Source organism: Camarhynchus parvulus, chromosome 5 (assembly GCF_901933205.1).
Source record: "Camarhynchus parvulus chromosome 5, STF_HiC, whole genome shotgun sequence".
Classification (NCBI taxonomy): Eukaryota; Metazoa; Chordata; class Aves; order Passeriformes; family Thraupidae; genus Camarhynchus; species Camarhynchus parvulus.
Window position 1 is genome coordinate 57,535,588 of NC_044575.1, and position 21,675 is coordinate 57,557,262.

Sequence of the window (21,675 nt, forward strand, 5' to 3'; positions counted from 1 at the left end):
TTTCTTTTACTGAGGGGAACAGACCCCTTTGACAGCACAGATGGTGTCTCCACAAGCAGAAAACTCAGCAGGGCCAACTTCCATTAAAAATCTTTATTTTCAAATACAACTCATGATTTGTACATGGTAAGAAACGTCCATCACCATGTGCGATTGGTCTGTGCAAAAGGCGGCTTTGCTCAAATCCAGTTTTCCTGCACAGGGCTCTTTTCCAAATGATACTGGAGGTAGGGGTTTTGTTGGTTTTGTTTTTAGTGTACAGTAATTAGCAAAAATGAAAACAAACAAACAAACAAACAAAAAACCCCAAAACCAACCCCATGACTCAAACCAAACTCTAAAAAGGAAAAAAAAAAAGTGTTGTAAGGCAAATCTGGAGAATTCCCTCGGTTCCATGAGAGTGGATTCACTGAGAGTTCATCCTTTTGATCCCTGTAAGGACCAACCTCAGAGCTGGACTTGATCCTGGTGGGTCCCTTCCAACTCTGAATATTCTGAGATCTCTGATTACAGAGGTGCTTCCACAAGTCACCTAATACCTTTATTCTTGTCTTTCAAAAAAAAAACCAAAACAAAACCAAAACAAAAAAAAAAACAAACCCTACAAAACAAAACAAAAAACCCAACCCAACTGATTCATAGACCTGGGCTATGGAATCACATGGAACAAGAAAGCCTCGATGCTGTCATTACTGAAAAAATTGATGGGTATTGGTAAAACCTATGTAAGCCCAAATAAAGAAAAAAAAAAAAAAAAAGAAAAACAGAGCAAGAGTGAGTGCAAGAAAGAGAGACAGAATTCCTTCCCCGCTGCTTTGATTTTAGAGGGGAAAAAAATCCCCCAATAATTTAGCTCATGTAAGTTGAGAAAATGAGAGCAGCTGAAAATGAATATGGTACACCTTGAAATTCACTTCCAAGACCAAGAACCAAAGATTGAAGCATTTTAGAACACTGAAGCAAAGCAATCTGAATTTGAAAAAAAAACTGTTCCAACTATCTTAAAACAGCTGTTTCTCAGAGCTTCTAGCAATAATTTTGATTAAATAAAAATCATACCAATTTACAATAATTTTCTATATCTTCTTTTAAAAGAAGTCCCTCACTCTTTTAATGACAAAAGTGCATCCAAACCCAGCAGAGATTCACTGGTGCCACCAGGTTCTTTTAGCAGCTACTCAAGGTTTTCAAAATAGCTTACACTTCTTGCTATAAAAAGGGCCGTCCAACCCCTTGTTTGGGAGAAGTATCCGAATTATAAAAATCTGAAATAATTTATTATCAAATCCAGAATTTAAATAAAAGCAGATTTTTTTTTCCTTGCAAAGACAACTGAAGAAAGTAAAAGAATAAAAGCATGCACTCCAAACTTAGAGGTGAAGACAAATATACTTATCTATACAGGCACTGGCAGACGCAATTTAATGGTTACTCGTTGTAACACACACCCCACCCTACAATACATTTTTTCATTCACTAATCACTGAGGTACCAATATTTAAGAATGGAAAAATTCAATATTGAAAAATAAAACCTAAAATTGAAGCCTTTTTTTTCTTTTTCTTCTTCTTCTTCCCCAGAAAACTATGGCAATTTTTGTATGAAATGTTAGTATACTTATAGAATTTTACAATCTACATTGGCTTTATTTTGAATTTTCGGGAACCAAAAGCGGCGTTCCCGTCCAGGTTTTCTCTGCTAAAATGTTCACTGTGTGGATGTCCTAAAAAGTCAGCAGACTTGCAAATGAATGAACATATCTTGGCTATCACCTGGCACATCTGGCTGGTACCAAAAGGACTCGGAGTCTGAGACAATCGGCTTTAATTCGGAACAAATGCGCCATGCCAAAGTGCAACGAATGTGTGCGACACTCAATGGGACACTGACAGGTTTAAGAGCTGCATGGAAAGTACTAAAAGTCCACCTTGCAAAGCAATTTGGGACAAATTGCATTGCATGCAAAGGACAACTCTGCGCTGCTGGGACGTCGCTTGCTGGCTGGGATGGGGTCTCCTAACGCAGCCACAGTTTCAGACGCAGTGCATCCACTCCATTTAAATAGTATCTGAACAGCCTCTTGTCTCGCACAAAACCAAGGTTTTCATAAAGTTTCAAAGCAGACTTATTTGTGATTTCTGTTTCCAATACAACCTTTAAGGGAGAAAAGAAAGAAAAAGAAAGAAAAAAAAAGTGTGTCATGTTAGTCGGCAGTTGCAAGTACATGACTGCTGAACCAATTCCAAAGGTTTTATTTAAAGGTATGGTTGTTAGCAATGAATGGAATTAATTTCTTATCTTTACTTAATTAAGCAATATTTCCACATTAAGCATACATTTCCACATTAAAAAAAATATAATATAGCAGTTCATGCACAGCTATAATTGTAAACAACATTCAAGATTTTATTCTTGGCTGTAAACAGCATTTCAGTTCGCCACCTCGTAACAAGGGTAAAAAACACATCAACAAACAAATCCCAAACAGACTCCCCCAAAACCCAAGCTACCAAACAGGTTAGGGTCCAAAACATCTTTTAAGTGAGTAACTGAATTTCTGCATGTCACAAGAACTTGGCATATGAAGATTTAATGATTTAATATCTTTGATCCCTGATTCCTTGGAGTTAGATGTAGATAAAAGCTCTGAACTGACACCAGCTGTCAGACCCAACATTTGCAGTGAATATTTGTGCTCAGCACAAGAATCACACTGTGGTCTAAGTTGGAAAGCACCTTCAAGATCATCCAGTTCCAACTCCCTGCCATGGGCAGGGACACCTTCCACTATCCCAGGCTGCTCCAAACCTGATCCAATTTGGGTACCAACAAATACCCTAAGCCCAAATCACAGTGCACACCAGAAGATTAAGCAGAGTTTTCCATATTTTTCCCCCTCTGTTGGTAAGATCCCAGTTGCAGGAAGACCTGTTAGAAATAACTCAGACCAAACCCAAGTCCAAAAGTAGTCTAAATTATGATTCAAAATTGTCTCAGAATTCTCCAACACGGGCAAAAAACTACACTGGCCTTAACAAGACATTAATCACAAAACTTCAGAAGTTTTCAGAATTGTTTTTCCCTCTCTTTTTTCCACACACACTGGACTGAGCTCTGCCACAACTGCCAAGCCCTGCATTGCCTCCATGTAATAAAAACTCATTCTGCCTCTCGACTGGTGTCCAATTCAATTATTTAAGGTTCTGCTGTTAGCAAGAACAGGGGCTGAACTAACAAGGCCTGGGCTCCATACACCCCTGATAGTGAGTATCCACATATTAAAGAGCAGCTGATGGTCACTGTAGAAAGAATGAAAATACAGTACCAAAATCTGCCTGAATTTGTAGAGCAGTTGAAGTTCACCTACTCTAAGGCTTCTGTGGCCTCCCTTCCTTCAGGCACACATTCCCACTCCCTTTTCCCTGGCCTCTCCTGCCAGCTCTCAAAGCTGGTTCCTTAGCTCCTTCCAAAGCCACCTGGCAGAAAACCTTCCCTTTTTCTCTCCACAGTTTGTCTTCTGCAGTCTGAGGAGTGGCCAGGCCAGTGTGAAAGGGGGAGGCAGCCAGTGGTTAGAGTGGCCTGAAACTTGAGCCAAATATATGCATTAAAAGGATTTTTAAATCTTACTGGAGATGACCAGTCTAACCACTGGCTGCCACATCCAATGGGCAATTCCACCTGTGTTTCTCAGTGTAAGGATGCTGAAAGAACAGTGAAGCTGGGAATAACAACCCAATGAACAATATAAGACTTGGAAACAGTTAGTTTTACAAAAAGGAACTAAGAGTCACACATTAAAATATTAATCATCAGAGTTCTTAAATTACAGCAGGGCAGTGCTGTAGCTGCACACTTAAGACAACCTAATTCAATCCTTAGTTTTGTGAGAAGAATGAGAGATTGAATTTCTCTGTTTGGCACTTCCCAGAACATCACTAGCAAGTCCTCTGGGCTGATGGAGAACTCCTAACATCCTTCATCCATTAAAATGCATAACTATTCATCTGTAAGAAATTATGGAAGCACCATCATTTTGCTGGAGAGGGCTATTTTCATATTGTACAACTCCTTAACTCCAATTTAAACAAAACATTGAAGCCAAAGCAGGAATCTGACCTGTGCAGAGGATTATTTATTTGAACTCTCAGCTACCAAGGGCATTCACTCTCTCAAAGGTTCAGTAACCTGGCACAGTGATGTAACAACTCTCTATTCAACTGCAAGCATGAACACCTGGCAATGCTAAAACACTTCCAGAACTGCAGGTGATTGAGCTGGAGGGAGTGGTTAAATGTTGAAATACAGGTTTGATGGAATCCCACTACCTGACTGAATGCTCATCTGGAAAGCAAATGCAAGAGATTTGCTCTGGTATTTCTAAGGAAGTCTCAGCACAATGAAAAGTAATTCCCTGATCTCAACATACAGCAGCTGAAGACATGTTTCTGTTATCTGGAAAGGAAACACAGGCATATTTTATTCAGATTTCATTAGCTTCCTTTGGTGAAGAACACATCTCTTCCTGTGTGAACTTTTCAATCAAGCTCCAAACCTTCAATTGTTACATTTATTTCTGCTCTTGTGGGTCGATTTTGAGGTAACATATGCCTGTTAAATCCTCTGATAACACAGCTACACCCCCTGAAGGGCAGCAAAGCTCTGATTAGATTTAACAGCGTTTTCTGCTCAAGTTGCAACTTTCTGAAGGTTGTGACATTCTCTTTTATCTTAAATTTCATAAACCAAACATTTTAGCTCAACTCTAATATTAACTGGGTTTAGAAGCAAAAAGATATCTATATTAAGAGTGGAGTGCAATGTTCCTTGTTGCTGTATTTTCACACCTTTAATTTATTCCTGAACTGAAGCCAACTGGAGTGGTCAAGCCTTCTTGCTTCTTCAGCTCAAACTCGGAAGGAACTCAAGTTTAAAATCCAAGTCATAGAATGGATACAGCCAAATGAAGAAAGTCCTCTCAGCACTCACAGAGGAGGTTGCTATTCTTACTTTTAAGTCTGACAGGTCAGCAGACTCAAGTTATGAGGGCTTGTCCAGTGTCCTTAATCAATTTAACTGCCTTAACTTTTAAAGACAGGCAAAATCTAAAGTTCATACTTTTTATGTTTTGTAGATTATGGAGAAACTAAAAATATCAGCAATGTAATGATTTCAAATAGGATTCCATAAAAATGCACATTTCATTTTTACTACTGTGGTGCTGAATTAAAATGACACACCTACTAGTGTGGTCAAAAATCCCACTCTAAATCACCCTGAAGTTCCAATGGGAAGTCTCATGAGAATCTGTGGCTCCCTTTCATGTTCTACATTTTTGCTTAAAAAAGGTTTTTGAAGTCCCACTTACTGGAGTCTTATTTTCATTAGTTACCAATCCATTCACTTCCTATGACTGAAATATTACATTATTTCAGTAACATGAAGTGAATGAATTGTGTGCAGATTCCTCAGTCATTTGTTACAGATGGAAAACCTGTATAAGAACAACTCCTTCCTAATTGTAATTAAGGGATGTAACAGTTCCACAGGCTGGTCTTCAGCTGTAGAGTTGTGGGAAATTGCTTGCCAGCAAAAACAGTACAAAAAGCAGCCAGACACCCACCTTGCTGCAGTCAGCACATGCTTTTCTTTTTTTAAACTAGAAGAAAAATATTTCCAAAACTTTGGAGCTGAAAGTGGAACTATTCACCTCCACCTGATTTATTTCCATAGTTCACCTTTTCTATGCAACCAGCCCAGAGTTATCCTAAATCACTGTGATCCACTGGAAACTCAGCCCATTACAGTTCACTGCCCCAAATATCAGAATTCATGAACGTCAAATATTTGAGAAAGTCACAAAGGTAAAAAAAAATACAAATCAGAGGTGCCTAAGTTTTGTAACGTTATATGCAGACGCTCCAGCTGGAAGCTGCTGTGTGAGTACTTTCTCCAGGCCTGAAGGTTATTTCTGGTTCAAGCACCCACCCCCAACAGCAGATCACTTCCCTGGTTTCTATTCTAATGTAGGCCATGGCCAGCTCCATGGCCAGCTCCTCCCCTGCACACAGATTGCATTCCACTCAATTCACCTCCTCAGTCACTCCACAGCTTTCCCAGAGAAAATCTTCCACACCCCTGAGGAAGACTCTGCCTCTCAGGCAGGGTGCTGACCACTGTAACGCACTCATTCCACATGCCTGCCTTGGTTTATTCCCACTAAAACAGCCTCCAGGGGAAAAAAATGTCCTTAAACACCAGAACATTGCAGCAGGCTTTGAAATGCCACCTATCAGCTGTGATTTGTCAAGATTTTCATCTCTGGTGTTGTAGAAATCCTTTGTTTTTCAGGATTCAGTCCTGGTACCTCCAAAGCCAAATCTGTGATACTTTGAAAAGCAATACACTGAGTGAGGCATTTATCAGATTATATGCCACAAATTATTAAAATTAAGTCTATTTACTGCATCTATTCCATAATTAGATTGAAGGGAAGAGTTTCCAAGCAGCCTTTGGAAATTTTTCACGACACCCACAGCTGCATATTCATGTTTTTAATCCTATTCCAAGCAAGTTTCAGAAAATAGCATTTTGTTTTTAATTGCACTCCATCTTATCTCAAAAAGCAGTATCTTTTTATTTGCATCAGGATTCTGATTTTATTCAAAGATGTACAAAAAATACCTTAAAAAGCTGCAGGGATGATTAAAGTATTTCTATGCCTCACACAGACAAATTATTGTGATGCACCACTTTGTGTTTGATGAGCTTTAAGCATCAATTAATCAGAAACTGATCTCCTGACAACTGTTGTGAAAACTGGTGAGACCCAAGAGCTGGGCAGAGCTTTTCATGGGTGCCTAGTTAGATTTTTCAGATTCTGGTCTGACTCAAAACTCAGCACTCCACCACATAACATCCCTATTTTACACCATTTTGGGTATGTGGAAGAAGCCTACTTGGTGGCAAAGAAAAAAAAAAAACAAACATGAAAACGTTGGCTGTTTGGTTGTGGATAACCTATATGTGTTAAAAGAAAAACATAAATAAAAATAAGTGTGGGTGTGCCTCAGTTGATGGTGCAGAAAAATAATCAGTAAAATACTTTGCTTGTATTCTATGCTCATTAAAGAGCTCCCAGTTCAAAATTTAGTGCCAGCACAAGACTCAGCTGGTGCAAAAGGCCCCAAAAAACAGGGGATGAGTTTGGAATCGTCATTCTACAAACAGCAGTTGCAAAACCATGGCTGCCCCCATCCAGCACACAATTCAAGCAGTCTGAATTGTAGTGCCTTTGAATAAAGAGACAGAATCTGAGAAATGCCCTCTGCCCCTGGTCCAAAGCATTTATACAGAACCAGAGAGGAAAATCTGTGACTAAGACTTAATGAGACCTCACTGCAGACCTGCAACCCTTATCACATTTATTTCATGTTTATGGAGATAAAAAGCCAGCAAAAAGGGATCTTGGAATAATATGACAGTGGTAGAGGAAAGAGACACAGCAAGAGGTTACTGCTAGAGGTCACCTGTTAGATAGTCCAATCTAGAAATGAATTTACATGAGGAGCAGCACACAGACATTCAGAAATTATACAGTAATTACTGCAACTCAGCTTGAGTAGAAACATCCAGTTCTAGTCCTGACTCTCTAATAACAGTGGGTAATTCACTTCCCTTCTCTGCATCTCACTTCTGCAGCTGTGGTGTGAACACTGTAACCCTGATCCTCAAATATTCTGCAATTTTTAAAAAATCTTGACTAGTCTAGAAATGGGAAATCAACTCAAGACCATAGTGGAAAGCAATGGGGAGAACAAACCAACCAACCTCTCCTTGATTAGGTCAGTGTAGACAAGCAGTAAAAGTGATTAGAGGAAAGCATTTTAGAAACCAGGGTAGAAGCAAGAAGCCAAAATAAAGAACTTAAAAGAATTACAGACTGCACTGTAGTGCCCAACTACAACATAAATTAGAAGGTGAGGGGGAAGAAGACAGCAGCAAGCACAGGCATGAAGGGATCTGAGGGGAAGAATAAATCTCCCAATAATGAAGCCAGAGCACAGGCAGGGATACTGCAGGAAGAGAAACACAACAAGTGGAAAATAAACTGGAGTGTTTGCCAAAGTCCTGTGACACCAATTGTAGCTTTGCATAAGAAACTTCCCCAGGAGGCAGTGGGACAATGGAGGGAGCAGTGGGACAATGGAGGGAGCAGCTGAAGTGAGATAACAGAAAGATCAAAGGCTCATTAACTATGACACACTGAAATGACAGTGCTCACATATCAGGAACAAGTGCACTGTGCCAAGGAGCTGGAAGTTAAAGGGACAAATAACCTGGGTAAGGAGGATGGATAGATGGATGCAGGGAGAGTTCCTCACAAGTTCAACAAGGCACACAACAACAGAGCTGCTTTATGTATATATTTATATTTTTTTAAAAAGCAGGAACTGTAATCTGGTGAAAGAGTACCAACTTGTAGGGCAGGGAAGTGGTTCAGCCACTCTCCCTGCAGCTCTGTGTGTCTGTGCTAACCCACTGCAGCCCTGCTCTGTGCAGTGTCAGAACAGGCTGATGAGTGCCTGTGATAAATCCACATTCTGCAGCAGCACAGCACACACTGTTCTGTGCCTGGGTGTACTCTGAAGGGATGGCAGGGCCACACAGGACATGCTCAGCCCACTGCTCACTGCACCTCAAATGGGGCCCTTGCAGGAAAATGGGCCTGAGTGAAGGCTGAGGCAACTTCACAATGTAAATTGCTGAATTTCAGCATTTAGGACAAATTTAGAAAGTTCATCTCCTATTTGTGCCATACTTTTTTTGAGGTTGTTTTCTCTTTTATTATAAAGGAGCTTCTTACCAACTTTTTTCCCACCTAAAAAAAGTCCTGGAGAAGAAAAACCTGTGAAATGAATCCACAAACAAGAGAGTGCAAACCATTTATATTATGAAAGTTTTGATTATAAAATCTTACCTCATCACAATCTCCTTCAACCATAGCATAAATAGCTTTCTTAACCAAGTTTGTACCTGAAACACAGATTTCAGTAAGTGTCAGAGCTGCAGTGCAAAACAAAAATGCCAGTTTATATATGACTAATGTGTGCTACCTACTTGACATGACACCTGGGGAAAGGAGGGAGGAAAGAAAAACAAGGAGTTGCAGTCAAGCTGCAGTCTCAAGTTTGAACACTAAAATAATCTGTGAAGTTATCCAGAGACTCAGCTCAAGTGCAAGATTCTTGTAACACAAGGATATTAGAAACTGGCTGCTCTGCTCAACATGGTGTTAAATATAGCCTTCCAAGATGTGATTCATTCCTTTTTGTTGCATTTGAAGTCAAAATCTGCTGGCATCTACTTGAAGGACATTCATCTTCCATGGGAATTTCCTCTTACTAAAACAAATCCTTGTATTAGTAACAGAACTTATGAAACCACAGTTTTTATGGCTCACTCCCATATGGGTTTGCTACTATCTAATAATATTCTTGAAGCCCATCCCTTCCCCTCAGTCAAGCATTAGTTTAATTTTTTAATTATTATTTTTCATCTATTTCACAACAGTTCTACAAATGTACTATCCCTACTTGTCTGTAGAATTGGGATGAAATTAAAAGTTGATTTCAAAATTACTAGTGGAAAAAACTGCTGTTCAGTGAAACTGCATAAATCTCACTTCCATAAGAAGGTTATGGAAAAGGAAAAAAAAAACCCCAAGGAATCTACAGAATGTTTTAATATGTTCTCAAAACTTTAATCAATTAAGATTTTCACTGAATGTGATGATAAAACTGTTCTACATTTAAAGCAGATCTTCAGATTAACAGCACACTTTGAGAAACAGCAAGGTGGCAAATGTGGGAAAAAGTCATCATATATAATGCTAAAGTAAGCAAGGCTTTAAAGATAAATTCTATATATGTAATTCTAATTTAACCAACTGACTAAAGTGAGGGAAAAGTCTTGCAGTGATCTTCATAATAACAGCATTAGCTCTTATTTACTTCTGAATCCAAGCACCTGCAATTAAATTATGGCAGACTCCTTCATGACTCAGCTAAAAGGAGAGACAGTGATTTCTCAGTATCCTCTTCCTCTGCTCCACTACAGAAACCAACAATGGCTTTTGAATTGCACTGGGAAAAGAAAAAATCTGCACATGCTTGAACAGTCGTGGTAATGTGCTTTTTTGGAGGTTTTTTTCTGGAAGAGACCAAACACAATGATACATTCTGCAATGGATCACTGTATTTTTTGATTGCAAGTAATTTTCTGTCTTTAATCACAGAAGCATGAGCTGTTCAGTGTGGATGAGTGGTGAAGCACAGTTCTAAGCTTTGGAGCTGACGTCTCCATTTAGTCAGAAATACCTTACATAATGTAATTTCACAATAACCAGCATGAAAAAATTAAGTTCCATAAGAAGAGATATTTAATTAAGCCAACTTGGCTAACTGGAGTTAGAATGAAAATCCCTTCACCAGGGCAAACCTGATTAATGAGAAAGGGCAAACTCCCTGCCAAGAGTGATTTCTTCACCACATACCTTCCCAACAAAACAGATCTCCATTTCAATCATTCAAGTAACAATACACAGCTATTTTTCTTCCCTGATTAATACAATAATGAGCTCCATACATTCTCCCTGATGGGTAATATATGCATAATTTATAGAGGGAAGTCAGGGAATAAGTTCACTGTAAAAAAGGAGCCTGAACACAACATGGAAATACAGCGATGAGGGCACACATAAAACCACAAAGCAGTTCCCACTGTTATTTGGCAGTGGTAGAGGCAGAGGTAAGGGGCTGCTGCCTGCCCTTCTTTTTAGCCTTATCAGATCCCAGGTGTGAACCTCACAGGGCATTTCAGGTTATTTTAACAAAATCAGAAAATCCACTGGGGAGCTCACGCGGTTGAGTAAGGCGAGGATGACACACAAAGCAACACATCCTGAAGTTCAGTTCAGCTTAAATCTTTGTGACAGCTACAGTTACCCCAGCTAGAGAGGATTTAAAGAAGAAAGAAGAAAAAAAGGCTATTCTTACCAATTCCTTTTCTTCTGTATTTGGAATCCACTGCTAACATGGCTATATAACCTCTGCGGAACATCTTTTTGTGCATATCCAGCTTGCAGACGATGGCACCTACACACTCCTCACCTACCATGGCCTTAAAGACAAACATACACGGATGGAATTCTCAGTTTGGGATCCACAGTGCCACCAAAAGCAGTAAACCAGTTCATTTTTCAAGTGAAAGAGCCCCACAGAATTTGTTTGTATAAAGCTATGAAAAAGTAATGATGTAAATTTTAAAAGCGTCTCCAAAAGTATTACTAAGATTAAGAGATTTAATTGCTTTATTACATTCCAATAAAGTTCCAGGACAATTAACAACCAATGAATTATTCCTGGAGAGAACCACATTATCATTTCACAAAGTCTACAATTAAGAACATGTGTGATTAAAAAGGGAAAATAAATAAATAAAAGGGGAAATAAATAAAATAAAAGACCAGGTTAAGGCATAAATTACCCTTTCATTTGAGCTTCTGCAGAGGAAAAATGTTCATTCCTGTTTTATAGTGATCTGAATTTTCCTGTATAAGGGCTGTGCTAGATAACATGCTTAATTTTTGTCTGGTTTTAATGTCGAGGCCACAAAGGATCAGAGAAAAGTGTTGCTGCATTTAATCTTTAGACACTGTCGTTTTCAGTCACATGATACCCAGAGAACAAACAAAAAAGCACAGTTAATTTCACACATTTTAACTATTGAGGGATTTCGTTAAGAGCACTGGCAGTTAATCCCAGTGGCATTGTCACAGTAACCGTGGTCAAGGAGATGTAGGCATCCTGAAATATTAACAAGAAAAACCCCAAAAAGGAAAGGACCCAACTCCTCCCCAAACATTCAGCAAACCACTTGCACACCCACTGTGTTCACCAAAATTTTACCATGACAGAAAGGAAAACTAAGTGATGTTAACTGAAGGATTAGGCAGCACAAGGGATTAATGACATTATAACCTGCAGCAGTAGAACTGAGTAATGCTGCAGAGCGGGACAGCATCCAAGGGGAAAACAAATTCCTGTGCACTCAGGAAAGATGGGCAGAGATAAAAAGAAACTCCTAATTTTACATATGGCTGTGTGAGTGGATCCACAGCCTTTGACAGAGCTGCAGAGGACCAGCCTTGGGCTCGAGTGCAGCAGCTAAACCAGGACCACAGCACATGATTGGCACAAGCATGTGCTGCCACAAGAGCTGGGGATAATCCAAATTTACAACTCTAAGACATGTCAAATGAAAAGGACTTGCTAGAGCCAGCACTGCCAGGCCTCAGAGCAGCCACCTGTGAAGCCAGAGCTCACTGCTCCACAGTCTGTGGTACAAACTCAACCACCTGAACCCTCGTGCACAGCTTTGGAGGCCAAAGCTCCATGGACAGAAGATTCCTTCCTGCAGGCCATACTGCAGGCACTGTCTCTTCACCCCAAAAAGAATCAAGTCTTTGAGCATCTCCACCTGGATGTGGGTTATTAACCAAGTCAGCTTTTAACCAGGAGCTGCAGCAAAGGTGAAATGAAGCAGCCAAAAAAAATACGAGCTGCAGTTCCAAAGCCCTGTGACACAGCATGATTATAACCCCATTCCTAATGTAGCTGAAGCAAATATAACTATTGCTAAGTTTTTATTTGGCAGGAAAACACATTTCAGCAGTATCCAAGAACAACCCTGAACAATCTAACGAGTGGTTTTTAAAATAACAAACAAAAACTGTAGCATGATCTAACTGGACTGAAACACAGAGCCTCCAAGCAATCTTTCATTTGTTCCAAAACACAGGTTATTCCACAGAAAAGAGGAGCTGTGCCCATCCTCAAGCAGTGCATGCAAAGTTTCAGCTCAAGGCAAGTTCTGTATCTCGGCTCAGACCTGAGAAAAGCAGGGAGTTAAATAAAGAGTATCATCAGACAAACTGCTCAGAACATTGCTATAATTATGCAGAGTACCTAGATGTAATCTTATCCCTCACTAAAAAAAAAGCACACCACAAAGTAGCATGTTATAGTTGTGCTTTGCCCTGGAGTGAACATGTGCAAACTGTTGATCCTAACAGTTATGTGGAGAATTTTAAAGATATATTTTTATATATATATATATTTTTTTTACATGCTTCAGGAGTAGTGACAATCTAGACACTTTACATCTGAGCTCTTTTTTATCCAGGGCACTTTTTAGAAAAGTTATATTCATGAATCATATATTTAAAATGCTAAATGAACAGCAAAGAATTTTGTTTCAGTGATCAAAGAAGCAAATACCCACTGGTTTTACCACTACTGCCAGAGAGCTGAATAAAGAATAACTCTGTTACCAGTTCTCCAAACCCTTAAATCCATTTCTCTGTCTTTAGGCAGGTAAGTCTGGCAGTTAATCTACAGCTGTTCCACTCACAAAGGGAGTGCTGCATTTCCACCTCATTTTGAGGGGTTTTTGTTGCCTTTCCTCTCCTTTCTCCTTCTCTCCAACCTTATCTAAAGCTGGAAATGAACCTAAACCGTGATGTGAAACTTTGCAATTTAATTTCCTAGAGAAAGTTAAACTCTGTGAATAAAAAAAAACCCAGACTGAAATAGGGAGAGTTGTGAGGAGGGAAAAAAAGTAGCTCCCACACAACATCATTTAGGAAAAGATAATCATGAGCCAAATTTTCCTTTCAGGTATACGAGAGTACTTATAAACATGCAATTTTCTACAAACAGAATTCAGCCTAAGTCACTCTATATATTATAAACTCCACAGAGTACTATAAGATTTACTCCAACAGTAGGTTATTAGTAGCAGGATTACCATACATGAATCCAAATCCAATATTTGCATCATCTTTGTTCCTATGAATAAGTTTAAATGCTTAAAACAAACCAGATTTTAATATACTGGAAGAGCTAGTAGAGAAATGTCTGTAAATCAGCAAGAACATTACTTTTCATAGAATTAATCAATTTGTATTAATTTCATTATCAAAGATGGCATTATGTCTGGCAGCCACAGTCTGAGTATGCATTTAATATCCAGATCCTGTGAGTTTTGTTTAAAGGAGATTAAAACAGCCAACTAGCCCCAAAAGAGAAATATTCTGCAATTCAAACACAGCAGAACCTGCACGGCTGCACTGCCTTTTTCCTGTCACACCTGCACCAAAGTCCAACCCAACTATCCAGGCACAGCTGGGTAGGAGCTGGCTCCCATGTAGGGATCAAGTTACCAAATGCCATTAGAGGATACGCTCAGGGTAATGGTTTTAACCTCACTGCCACTTCAGCCACAGCTCTCCCCAGGACCTGGCAAATCACCACCTCCCTCTGCTTCCCTTCATGAACCTGGACAGCAGCAATTCCCTCCTGTGTGAGGAACACCCCCATGAATATCTGCCCTGGCTGCTGTCACCTGCTCAGGTGCTGCAGGGACTTCAGTTTTCACACTGAGAGACTGTCTGAAAGTGAGATCACTCCTAAAAACAAACTGGAGTACAAAGTTTGCAGATTCTCCTACAAAACTTCTTCCTATGTCTGCCATGAGGCCAGGAAGACTTCTCAGACAACCTCCTGACTTTTCTGGGTCTTCCTTTTTAAGCCCCAGGTTTTCCACAAGTGAAGAACAGGGATGATGTCTTACAAATCTTAATTTCAACACAGCAAGACTCTTGAATCAAATCCAATTTAAAAAAATGCAAAGCATTAGTATAAAACAAGACTTAACTGCAGTCATTTAGGATTTACAACACATTTAAAACCATTTACACAGAATTAATAGGTTATTTTTAAACTTGTGAAAGTTTAAATTATAAATACTGCTATAGCTAGTGGCAAAGTTAAGAACCCAATAAAACCATAGATTTTCTAGATTTTTCTTAAAAGGCAGTGAGTGGTACAGTGAATTACAGGAGAGGTTACAACACTCAGCCTTTTATTACATTCTGTCTTATCCAAACTCTGGCACAGAGCAAGGTTTCCTGACCTCACCTCTCCCACGCTAAAGGATTTTGAAAACAATTTTCTGAAATATTTAATTTATCAGTCTGAAATGCAGAACTTAAGAACTGCTAAGACTAGAAGCTTCAAAACCACTTTAAAAGAAAGCTACAACGTTGAAAATGCATTTAAAATCCATCTGGGGACAAAGATGCAACACTGCTTAAAAATACTTCACATGAAACACAAGATGCCCCTTGCCCCTGTCTTTCTTTGACAGAGGAGTGGGTATTTGAGGAGAAACTGGGCTGACAGAGCTTCTGAGAATAAGTAAAAAGCAGACATTTACTGGGCACCCACACCTAACACACACTGCAAACCTGCTCTTCTGAGGACAGGCAAAACATGAGTAGAACCAGACCCCTGGGAGTTCTACAGAATCCCAGAATGGTTTGGGTTGGAAAAGACCTCAAAGACCATCAGTTCCAACCCCCAGCCATGGACAGGGACACCTTCCACTGCAGGTTTATGGAGGAAAATGTTATTACCTTGCCACAGTCCAGATAGTGCTGCAGTGGGACACCTCAGCACTGAGCAGTATTCCCAAGTTGCTACCCCTAAAGTCAGGATAATAGTTATGTGGATAAATTAGCTATTGAATTTAACAGGGTTTTAAGACTTTCAGTATCTCCAGGTCCTTTCAAAGTGGAATATTAACTTCTTCTTTGAGTGTACAGTTAGGAAGTGGTCTGAGTCTGCAAAACTCTCCTCACCACTGACCAGCCAGGGTTGGTCTCTGCCTTCCCTCCAGCTGTGCACTCCCACCTCTCCTCCTGCACCAGTGCCTGGGACATCCTACAGAAATAGATCTGGAGCTCTAAACCAACAGGGCATCACCTAAAACAGCTAAATACACACACATTTACAAGTAAAAACTGGTCAGAAGGGTACCTTGGCTCCCAAAATCACAGGAACACAGGGGCTGGCACAAGGCAGGGAGTTGAAGAGAAAGGAAAAACAAGCACCAGCCTTTAGAGCAATTGGGCAGCTTGGGAAGGCCAAACCAAAATTCAGCAAGTTTCAAATCCATGCAATAAGGTTAATAATGTCCCCAGAAATTAGCTTTGCATTGTCAGAATAGGGAAATTGTGGTTTAGATGGTTCACCAAGAGCTGTTTGGGGGAAAATACACACCCCACCTTAAATTTCAGTGGTGTCAGTCTATTCCCCTCACAGGGAGAGGAAAAGAAAGGTGCCATGACAGCACAGGGAGGACAGGTGAATGTGCTCTGGAAGAGTTTTCAAAAGGTGATGGTGAAATTCAGTAATGGAATTGGCTGAACCTTTACAGATCTTTTTCCAAATACAATCAAAAATCACAGGCAAACCCCTCTTACCCCTCCTTCTCAAAACACTCAAAAGCCAGCCAAACCCTGAAACCAGAAGGGTGTGGGGCCACAATGCATTAAACCAAATGATTCTGTGAGATCAGGCACTGAGCTTCATGTTCACCATCCTGACACTTCTTGCTAATTGAAATATGCACTCCCTGACTGAAGATAAGTACTTTAAAGCTATTTATTGGAGAGAAGTAGTTCAGGAGTCCATTAACTGCAGGAACGAATTATATTTTATAGATCAGAAAATTTTCAAGACAACCTCTAAGAAACAAACCTCAAAAATAGTAAAAGTCACAAAAAACCCCAACCCCCCAACACAGGAATTTGACACAGCATGCTGCAAGACCTTCAAATAATTAAGCAGATAACAATTTGCTTTAGACATTCACTGCCATATATTATTCTCTACACTTTTATGTACTTTACATTGTTTCACCTTTCTAAAAAAACGGCAAATACATTGAGTTCAAGAAAAGTTTTGTTGATTCTTCAGGGCTATCAAAAAATGAAGCTGTCACTACAAAATAAGCTTTCTTTCCTTTGAGTGATATCTTACTCTTTAAATGCACTTATTAGAAATCATCTGTTTTAGTTTTCTGTCAAACAACTTGTCACTGCTCTTCTCACAACAAAATTCTCCAGTTATTCCTTGACAAAAAAACCCCATAATTAGTGAAAGTCTAAACAAATGCATTGTGATCTAAGAATATCCAACATTGCCTTGGCATTACCAGGGCTGCACCTGATGCTCAAAGGATGGATTTTTGTAATTCTTGAGCATTTTACTCTCAGTGTGAGGTAGATCTGTCACAGGCAGAGCTCAGTGTTTGAACATCACTGTGCTCTGATCAGCATCCTTGTAATGGCAAACATGACTTTGCATCCAACAATGCTCTCCAATATTTTCATATTCTGTTTTGTTCCAGAAGGTCAACATTTTGCTTTGCTCAACTTCCTGTAATCCTACTGTATTCCCTCTGCAGGGTTTTAAGGGGCAGAGTTCTGAAAATCCTCCTATAAAGCATATCAATCCTGCTATAAATTCTAGCTGATCCTAAACCAGGAACATTCAGGAAGTTGAAGGCCAGATGGACTCCATTAGCCTCACCTCTTGTACTCATATTCTATCAAAATTTCAGAGATACCCCTGAACTGAAGGGTGACTTGACTCTGGCTAAATCAGACCTTTCAGAGGGGTGTCCAGCCTTAATTAAAACATCAAGAGACAAGAATTCATCATTTCCTTTAGCAAGGAAGTGCCAAAAACTCCCCTAAACGTTCTGTTTTGCAGCTGGGAGCGTTGCTATGAGTAAATCAAGCACAGCTAAGCCCTTGCTATGCACATGCACTCCTCAGGCCAGCTTCTACTCACTTTCATTTACCTGTGGATGCATTGTCATCCTAAAAGCTTGCAACTGAGACACAAAAAGTGCTAAACATTTAGGAAGGCAGGGGGGCAGCTAAACCAGCCTTTCAACAGTGCACTGGGAAGATTACAACACTAAATACGTTGTTAGTGCAGGGAGCCAACGAGAGAATTCCTGCATGCTGCGAGCACTCTCATACCTGTAAAAGCAACACAGTTGGACTTGTCTTTGTCAAAGTAAGCTCACAGATCAAAAAGTCTGCTAAACCTTTCACAGTGCCTCTCCACCTATCACTTAACATTCATGTGCCAGCCCTGTTTCAGTCAGTTTTAAAACCATTGTGCAAGAATTAGCGAGCAGTTACGAGGCATTAGTGGACTAAGTACTTTCTTTTTTAAATCCAAGCCCAGGAACTGAGACAGAATCATAAAATGAGCTACCAAAGGTCACAAAAGTCAATGTCAAAACCAAGATTAGAAGCCTTGAATTCCTGGATCCTAGCCCTGTGCTCAAACCCTTTCCCCACCATCTAAAACATGTGTTAACAAATGCAGAACTTCGGCCACGTGCTTTACTTGTACCTGCACGGGTCACAAGGGGACAGGTATTCCCAAAAAAGCTTGGCCTTACCCACAAAAAGATGATTAAAAGTATTTCCAGAAACGCCAACCCTTTCATCCCCTCCTCCCCAGCCCCAAGCCACTCCCAACTCCTGCCATCCCTGCTCCCTCCGGCACTTACCAAAAAGCAAAGTTGTGGCCAGTTGTGGATAAAATACCTATATGTGTAAATGGAGTAGGGTTCAGACAGATCTTTGGTGATCAGTCTCATGATATCGGGCATCTGCAGCTCTGACTCATACTGGACGTATCGTATCGTTAGGTCCTCCTCGGGCTGACAGTCCGTTCCCGAGCTTTTCAAACTGCACGCTGCTTCTAAGGACCCGGAGAGTAGCTGCAGGGACTCCTCCTCCTCCTCCCCTCCTTCATCCCCCTCCTCCTGCTCTTCCTCCTCCAAGCCAGTCTCTCCTGCCAGCCCATTGCGGGCTGCAGTCTTAGCAGCAGCAGCAGCCGTGGTTGTGGCAGCAGGCTGGCTCCTGTCCCCTTTAGCCGGGGGAGAAGGAGGAGGAGAGGGTGCAGTCCTTCCCTGGGGAGGGAGGTGGTTGGCGTGGGGGGACGAGCAGGGCGCTGCGCTGGGGGGCGACGACTGCTGCTGTCCGGAGCCCATTGTTTTGCTGGCTCGCTTGTTCTCCAGCCCCTCGGGGGCCGCCCCTGCCTCCGAGCCGAGGATCTTGCCCTTGAGGGAGGCCCGCAGGTGCCGCAGCTCGGGGCTGATGAGGCCGTTGAGCTGGTGGTTGTGGTGCGGGGGGTGGTGGTGGTGGCGGTGGTGGTGGCGGTGCTGCGGGCCCCCCTTGCCGCCGTCGCTTCCTCCTCCTCCTCCTCGCTGCTGCTGCTGCTCCCGTTCGCCCGCGGGTCCCTCCTCTTCCTCCTCCTCCTCCTCTTCGGCCTCCTCGTCCTGGGCGCCGGTGCAGGCGGCGGCGGCGGCGGCATAGGAGGCGGTGGAGGAGGAGGAGGAGGAGGAAGCAGCCCCCCCTCCTCCTCCTCCGGGGAAGGGGGAGAGCGTGTCCCCCTGCGGGGACAGGACGCTGCTAGGCCCCGGCGGTACCTCGGCCATATCCTACGGGAGAGACCGACACAAACTCACCGGGGAAGAGGAGGAGGAGGAGGAAGGCGCCAAACCCAACGGGGGCCACGGGAAGGTGTGGGGGGGTGGAGAGGCGCGGCGGCCTCACGGGCCGCGCTCGGCGGGGAGCGGAGGGGGGGCGCGAACAAAGGCACGCACGGTGCCCGGGCCGCGCCTCGCCGCCCCGCCGCGCCCTGTGGCGGCTGCCCCGCTCCCCCGCGGGCGCGGGCGGCGCCGTTCCGCAGCGCTCGGGGCCCGCGGTGCCCCCGCCGCCGCCACTCACCGCCGCGTCTGGGCAGCTCCCGCTCCGCCGCCGCCAAGCGCGGCCGCCGCGGCCGTAAAACCCGCGGCCAGTTCCTGTCGGCCCTTACGACACTTCCTCCCTTGGCGGCGGCGCCTGGAGACGGCGGGGCGGGGCCGGCGCCCCCAGACGGGACCCGGTGCGGGGAGAGCGGGACAGGGACAGGGGGGCGGAGTCGGTCGCTGGGCTGGAAAAGCTCTCTGAGGAAAAGCTCTTGAAGTCGTTGAGCCCAGCCCATGACTGAACACACACATTCTTTCATAGACTCGGAGTGTCCTGAGCGGGCAGGGATCATGGAGTCCCACGCCCGGCCCTGCACAGGACACGCCGGCAATGCCACCCTGTGCCTGAGAGCGTTGTCCCAGATCCGAGTTCTGTCAGGCTTGGCGCTGTGCCCATTCCCTGGAGAGCCAGGGCAGTGCCCAGCACTCTCTGGGGGAAGAATCGTGATATCCAGCCTAACCCTGTCGTGCCTCAGCTCCTGCTGCTCCCTGGGTTCCCCAGAGTGACCAGATCAGCCCCTGCCCTGCCCTGCTCTCCTCAGGGAGCTCTGCCTGCTCTGAGGTCTGACCTCTGCTCCGGGCTGGACACACCAAGTGCCCCCAGCTGCTCCTCATGAAGCCTCTCCAGACCCTTCCCCATCCCTGTGGCCTCCTCTGGATCCTCTGGAATAGCTTTGTGTCTTTTGCTTTCAGCCCCTCCGGGGATGGTGACTCCACCCCATCCTGGGCAGTCCATTCCAGGGTCTGGTCACCCTTCCAGTGAAGAAATTCTTCCTGACATCCAACCTGACCATCCCCTGGCACATCTTAGGAGTGTGTCCCATTGCCCTGTCCCTGTTCCCTGGGAGTAGAGCCCGAACCCCCTAACTGTCCCTTCCTGTCAGGAATTGTGCAGAGCCACAAGGTCCCCCTGAGCCTCCTTTGCTCCAGGCTGAGCCCTCTCAGCTGCTCCTCATCAAACTTGAGCTCCAGACCCTTCCCCAGCTCCATTCCCTTCCCTGGACTTGTTCCAGTCCCTAAATGTCATCCTGGATTGAAAAAAATGCCTATTTTATGATTGACTTTTCACAAATATTTAAATGAATATTAGATGTGTTGTGATAGAAAGTGACGCTGTATTAATTTTCTTAAGTAGTGTGTTAAATATAGTTTTAGGTTATTACAAAATGTTAAAATAGAAACTATGCTATGTAGGATACTTTTTTTAAAGAAAGGACTTGCACAGAGATAGCAGCCACAGGACACCTAAATCTTTCAGAGAAAGAGAATTTATTGCTCCATTATCAGGAGAAACGAACTTCTTCCTGCCTCACTCAGCCGCTGTCAGGATTCAGAGGAAGAAGTTGACGACTGACCAGACAGAATCCTGTGTTTGAATGGAATTTATGCATCATGTATGAGGTGTATGAATATGCAACAGGCTGTTGTTTTTAAGGGTTAATCCTCTGTTAACGTGGGTTCTTTTTCAGGTTTATGCTGCCCAGAAAAAGGTACCTGGACATCCATAACTCTTTGTTTCTATTGTCTCATATTGTCCTAACCCTAACTGTCCAAATTATTATTACTCTAATTATATTGCTATTTTTATAACCATTTTATTACTATTAAACTTTTAAAATTTTAAAAACAAGTGATTGTTGTTTTTCACATGGATGGAGGCACCCAGGGCTGGCAGTGTGGCCTCGGCAGTGCCCAGCACAAGGGACAGTGGCTGTCTGCTCTGGGTTTTGTTTGGTCAGCCCAAGCCTGAGCAGGCACAGCCGCTGCCCACAAGGACATTCCCAGCTGTGTTTAGTCTGGGGACAGGCGCCAGAGGTGTTTTGGTGACACTGTTACAGATCAGAGGGTAGGAGTTGTTGCTTTTCCTTCCAAAACGTCATTCCTGCCTGGATGAGCCTTGGGCTGCCTTGTGTGATTGGTAACAGTGGAAATTCA

At 42.6% G+C, this 21,675-nt stretch overlaps 1 protein-coding gene across 1 annotated transcript; it reads right to left on the reverse strand.

Moving 5' to 3' along the window:
• Positions 1 to 1,485: 1,485 nt before the first annotated feature.
• On the reverse strand, positions 1,486 to 19,749 carry NAA30 (N(alpha)-acetyltransferase 30, NatC catalytic subunit). The gene is made up of 5 exons (XM_030949734.1): positions 19,721 to 19,749; positions 18,496 to 19,431; positions 11,055 to 11,178; positions 8,978 to 9,033; positions 1,486 to 2,154 (listed from the first exon to the last, which is right to left on the reverse strand). Exons 2-5 carry the CDS (start codon positions 19,426 to 19,428, stop codon positions 2,017 to 2,019), a joined length of 1,251 nt encoding a protein of 416 aa, XP_030805594.1. The 5' UTR covers positions 19,429 to 19,431; positions 19,721 to 19,749; the 3' UTR covers positions 1,486 to 2,016.
• Between the last annotated feature and the right edge of the window lie 1,926 nt (positions 19,750 to 21,675).

Bases quoted from the DNA above. Each gene is read 5' to 3' on its own strand.
- NAA30 (XM_030949734.1), bottom strand. From the start codon at position 19,428: ATGGCCGAGGTACCGCCGGGGCCTAGCAGCGTCCTGTCCCCGCAGGGG. The intron at 11,179-18,495 runs GTAAGTGCCGGA...TTTGTCTTTAAG, and splicing joins GGCCACAACTTTGCTTTTTG to GCCATGGTAGGTGAGGAGTG. The intron at 2,155-8,977 runs GTAAGATTTTAT...TCTCCCTTAAAG, and splicing joins TTGAAGGAGATTGTGATGAG to GTTGTATTGGAAACAGAAAT.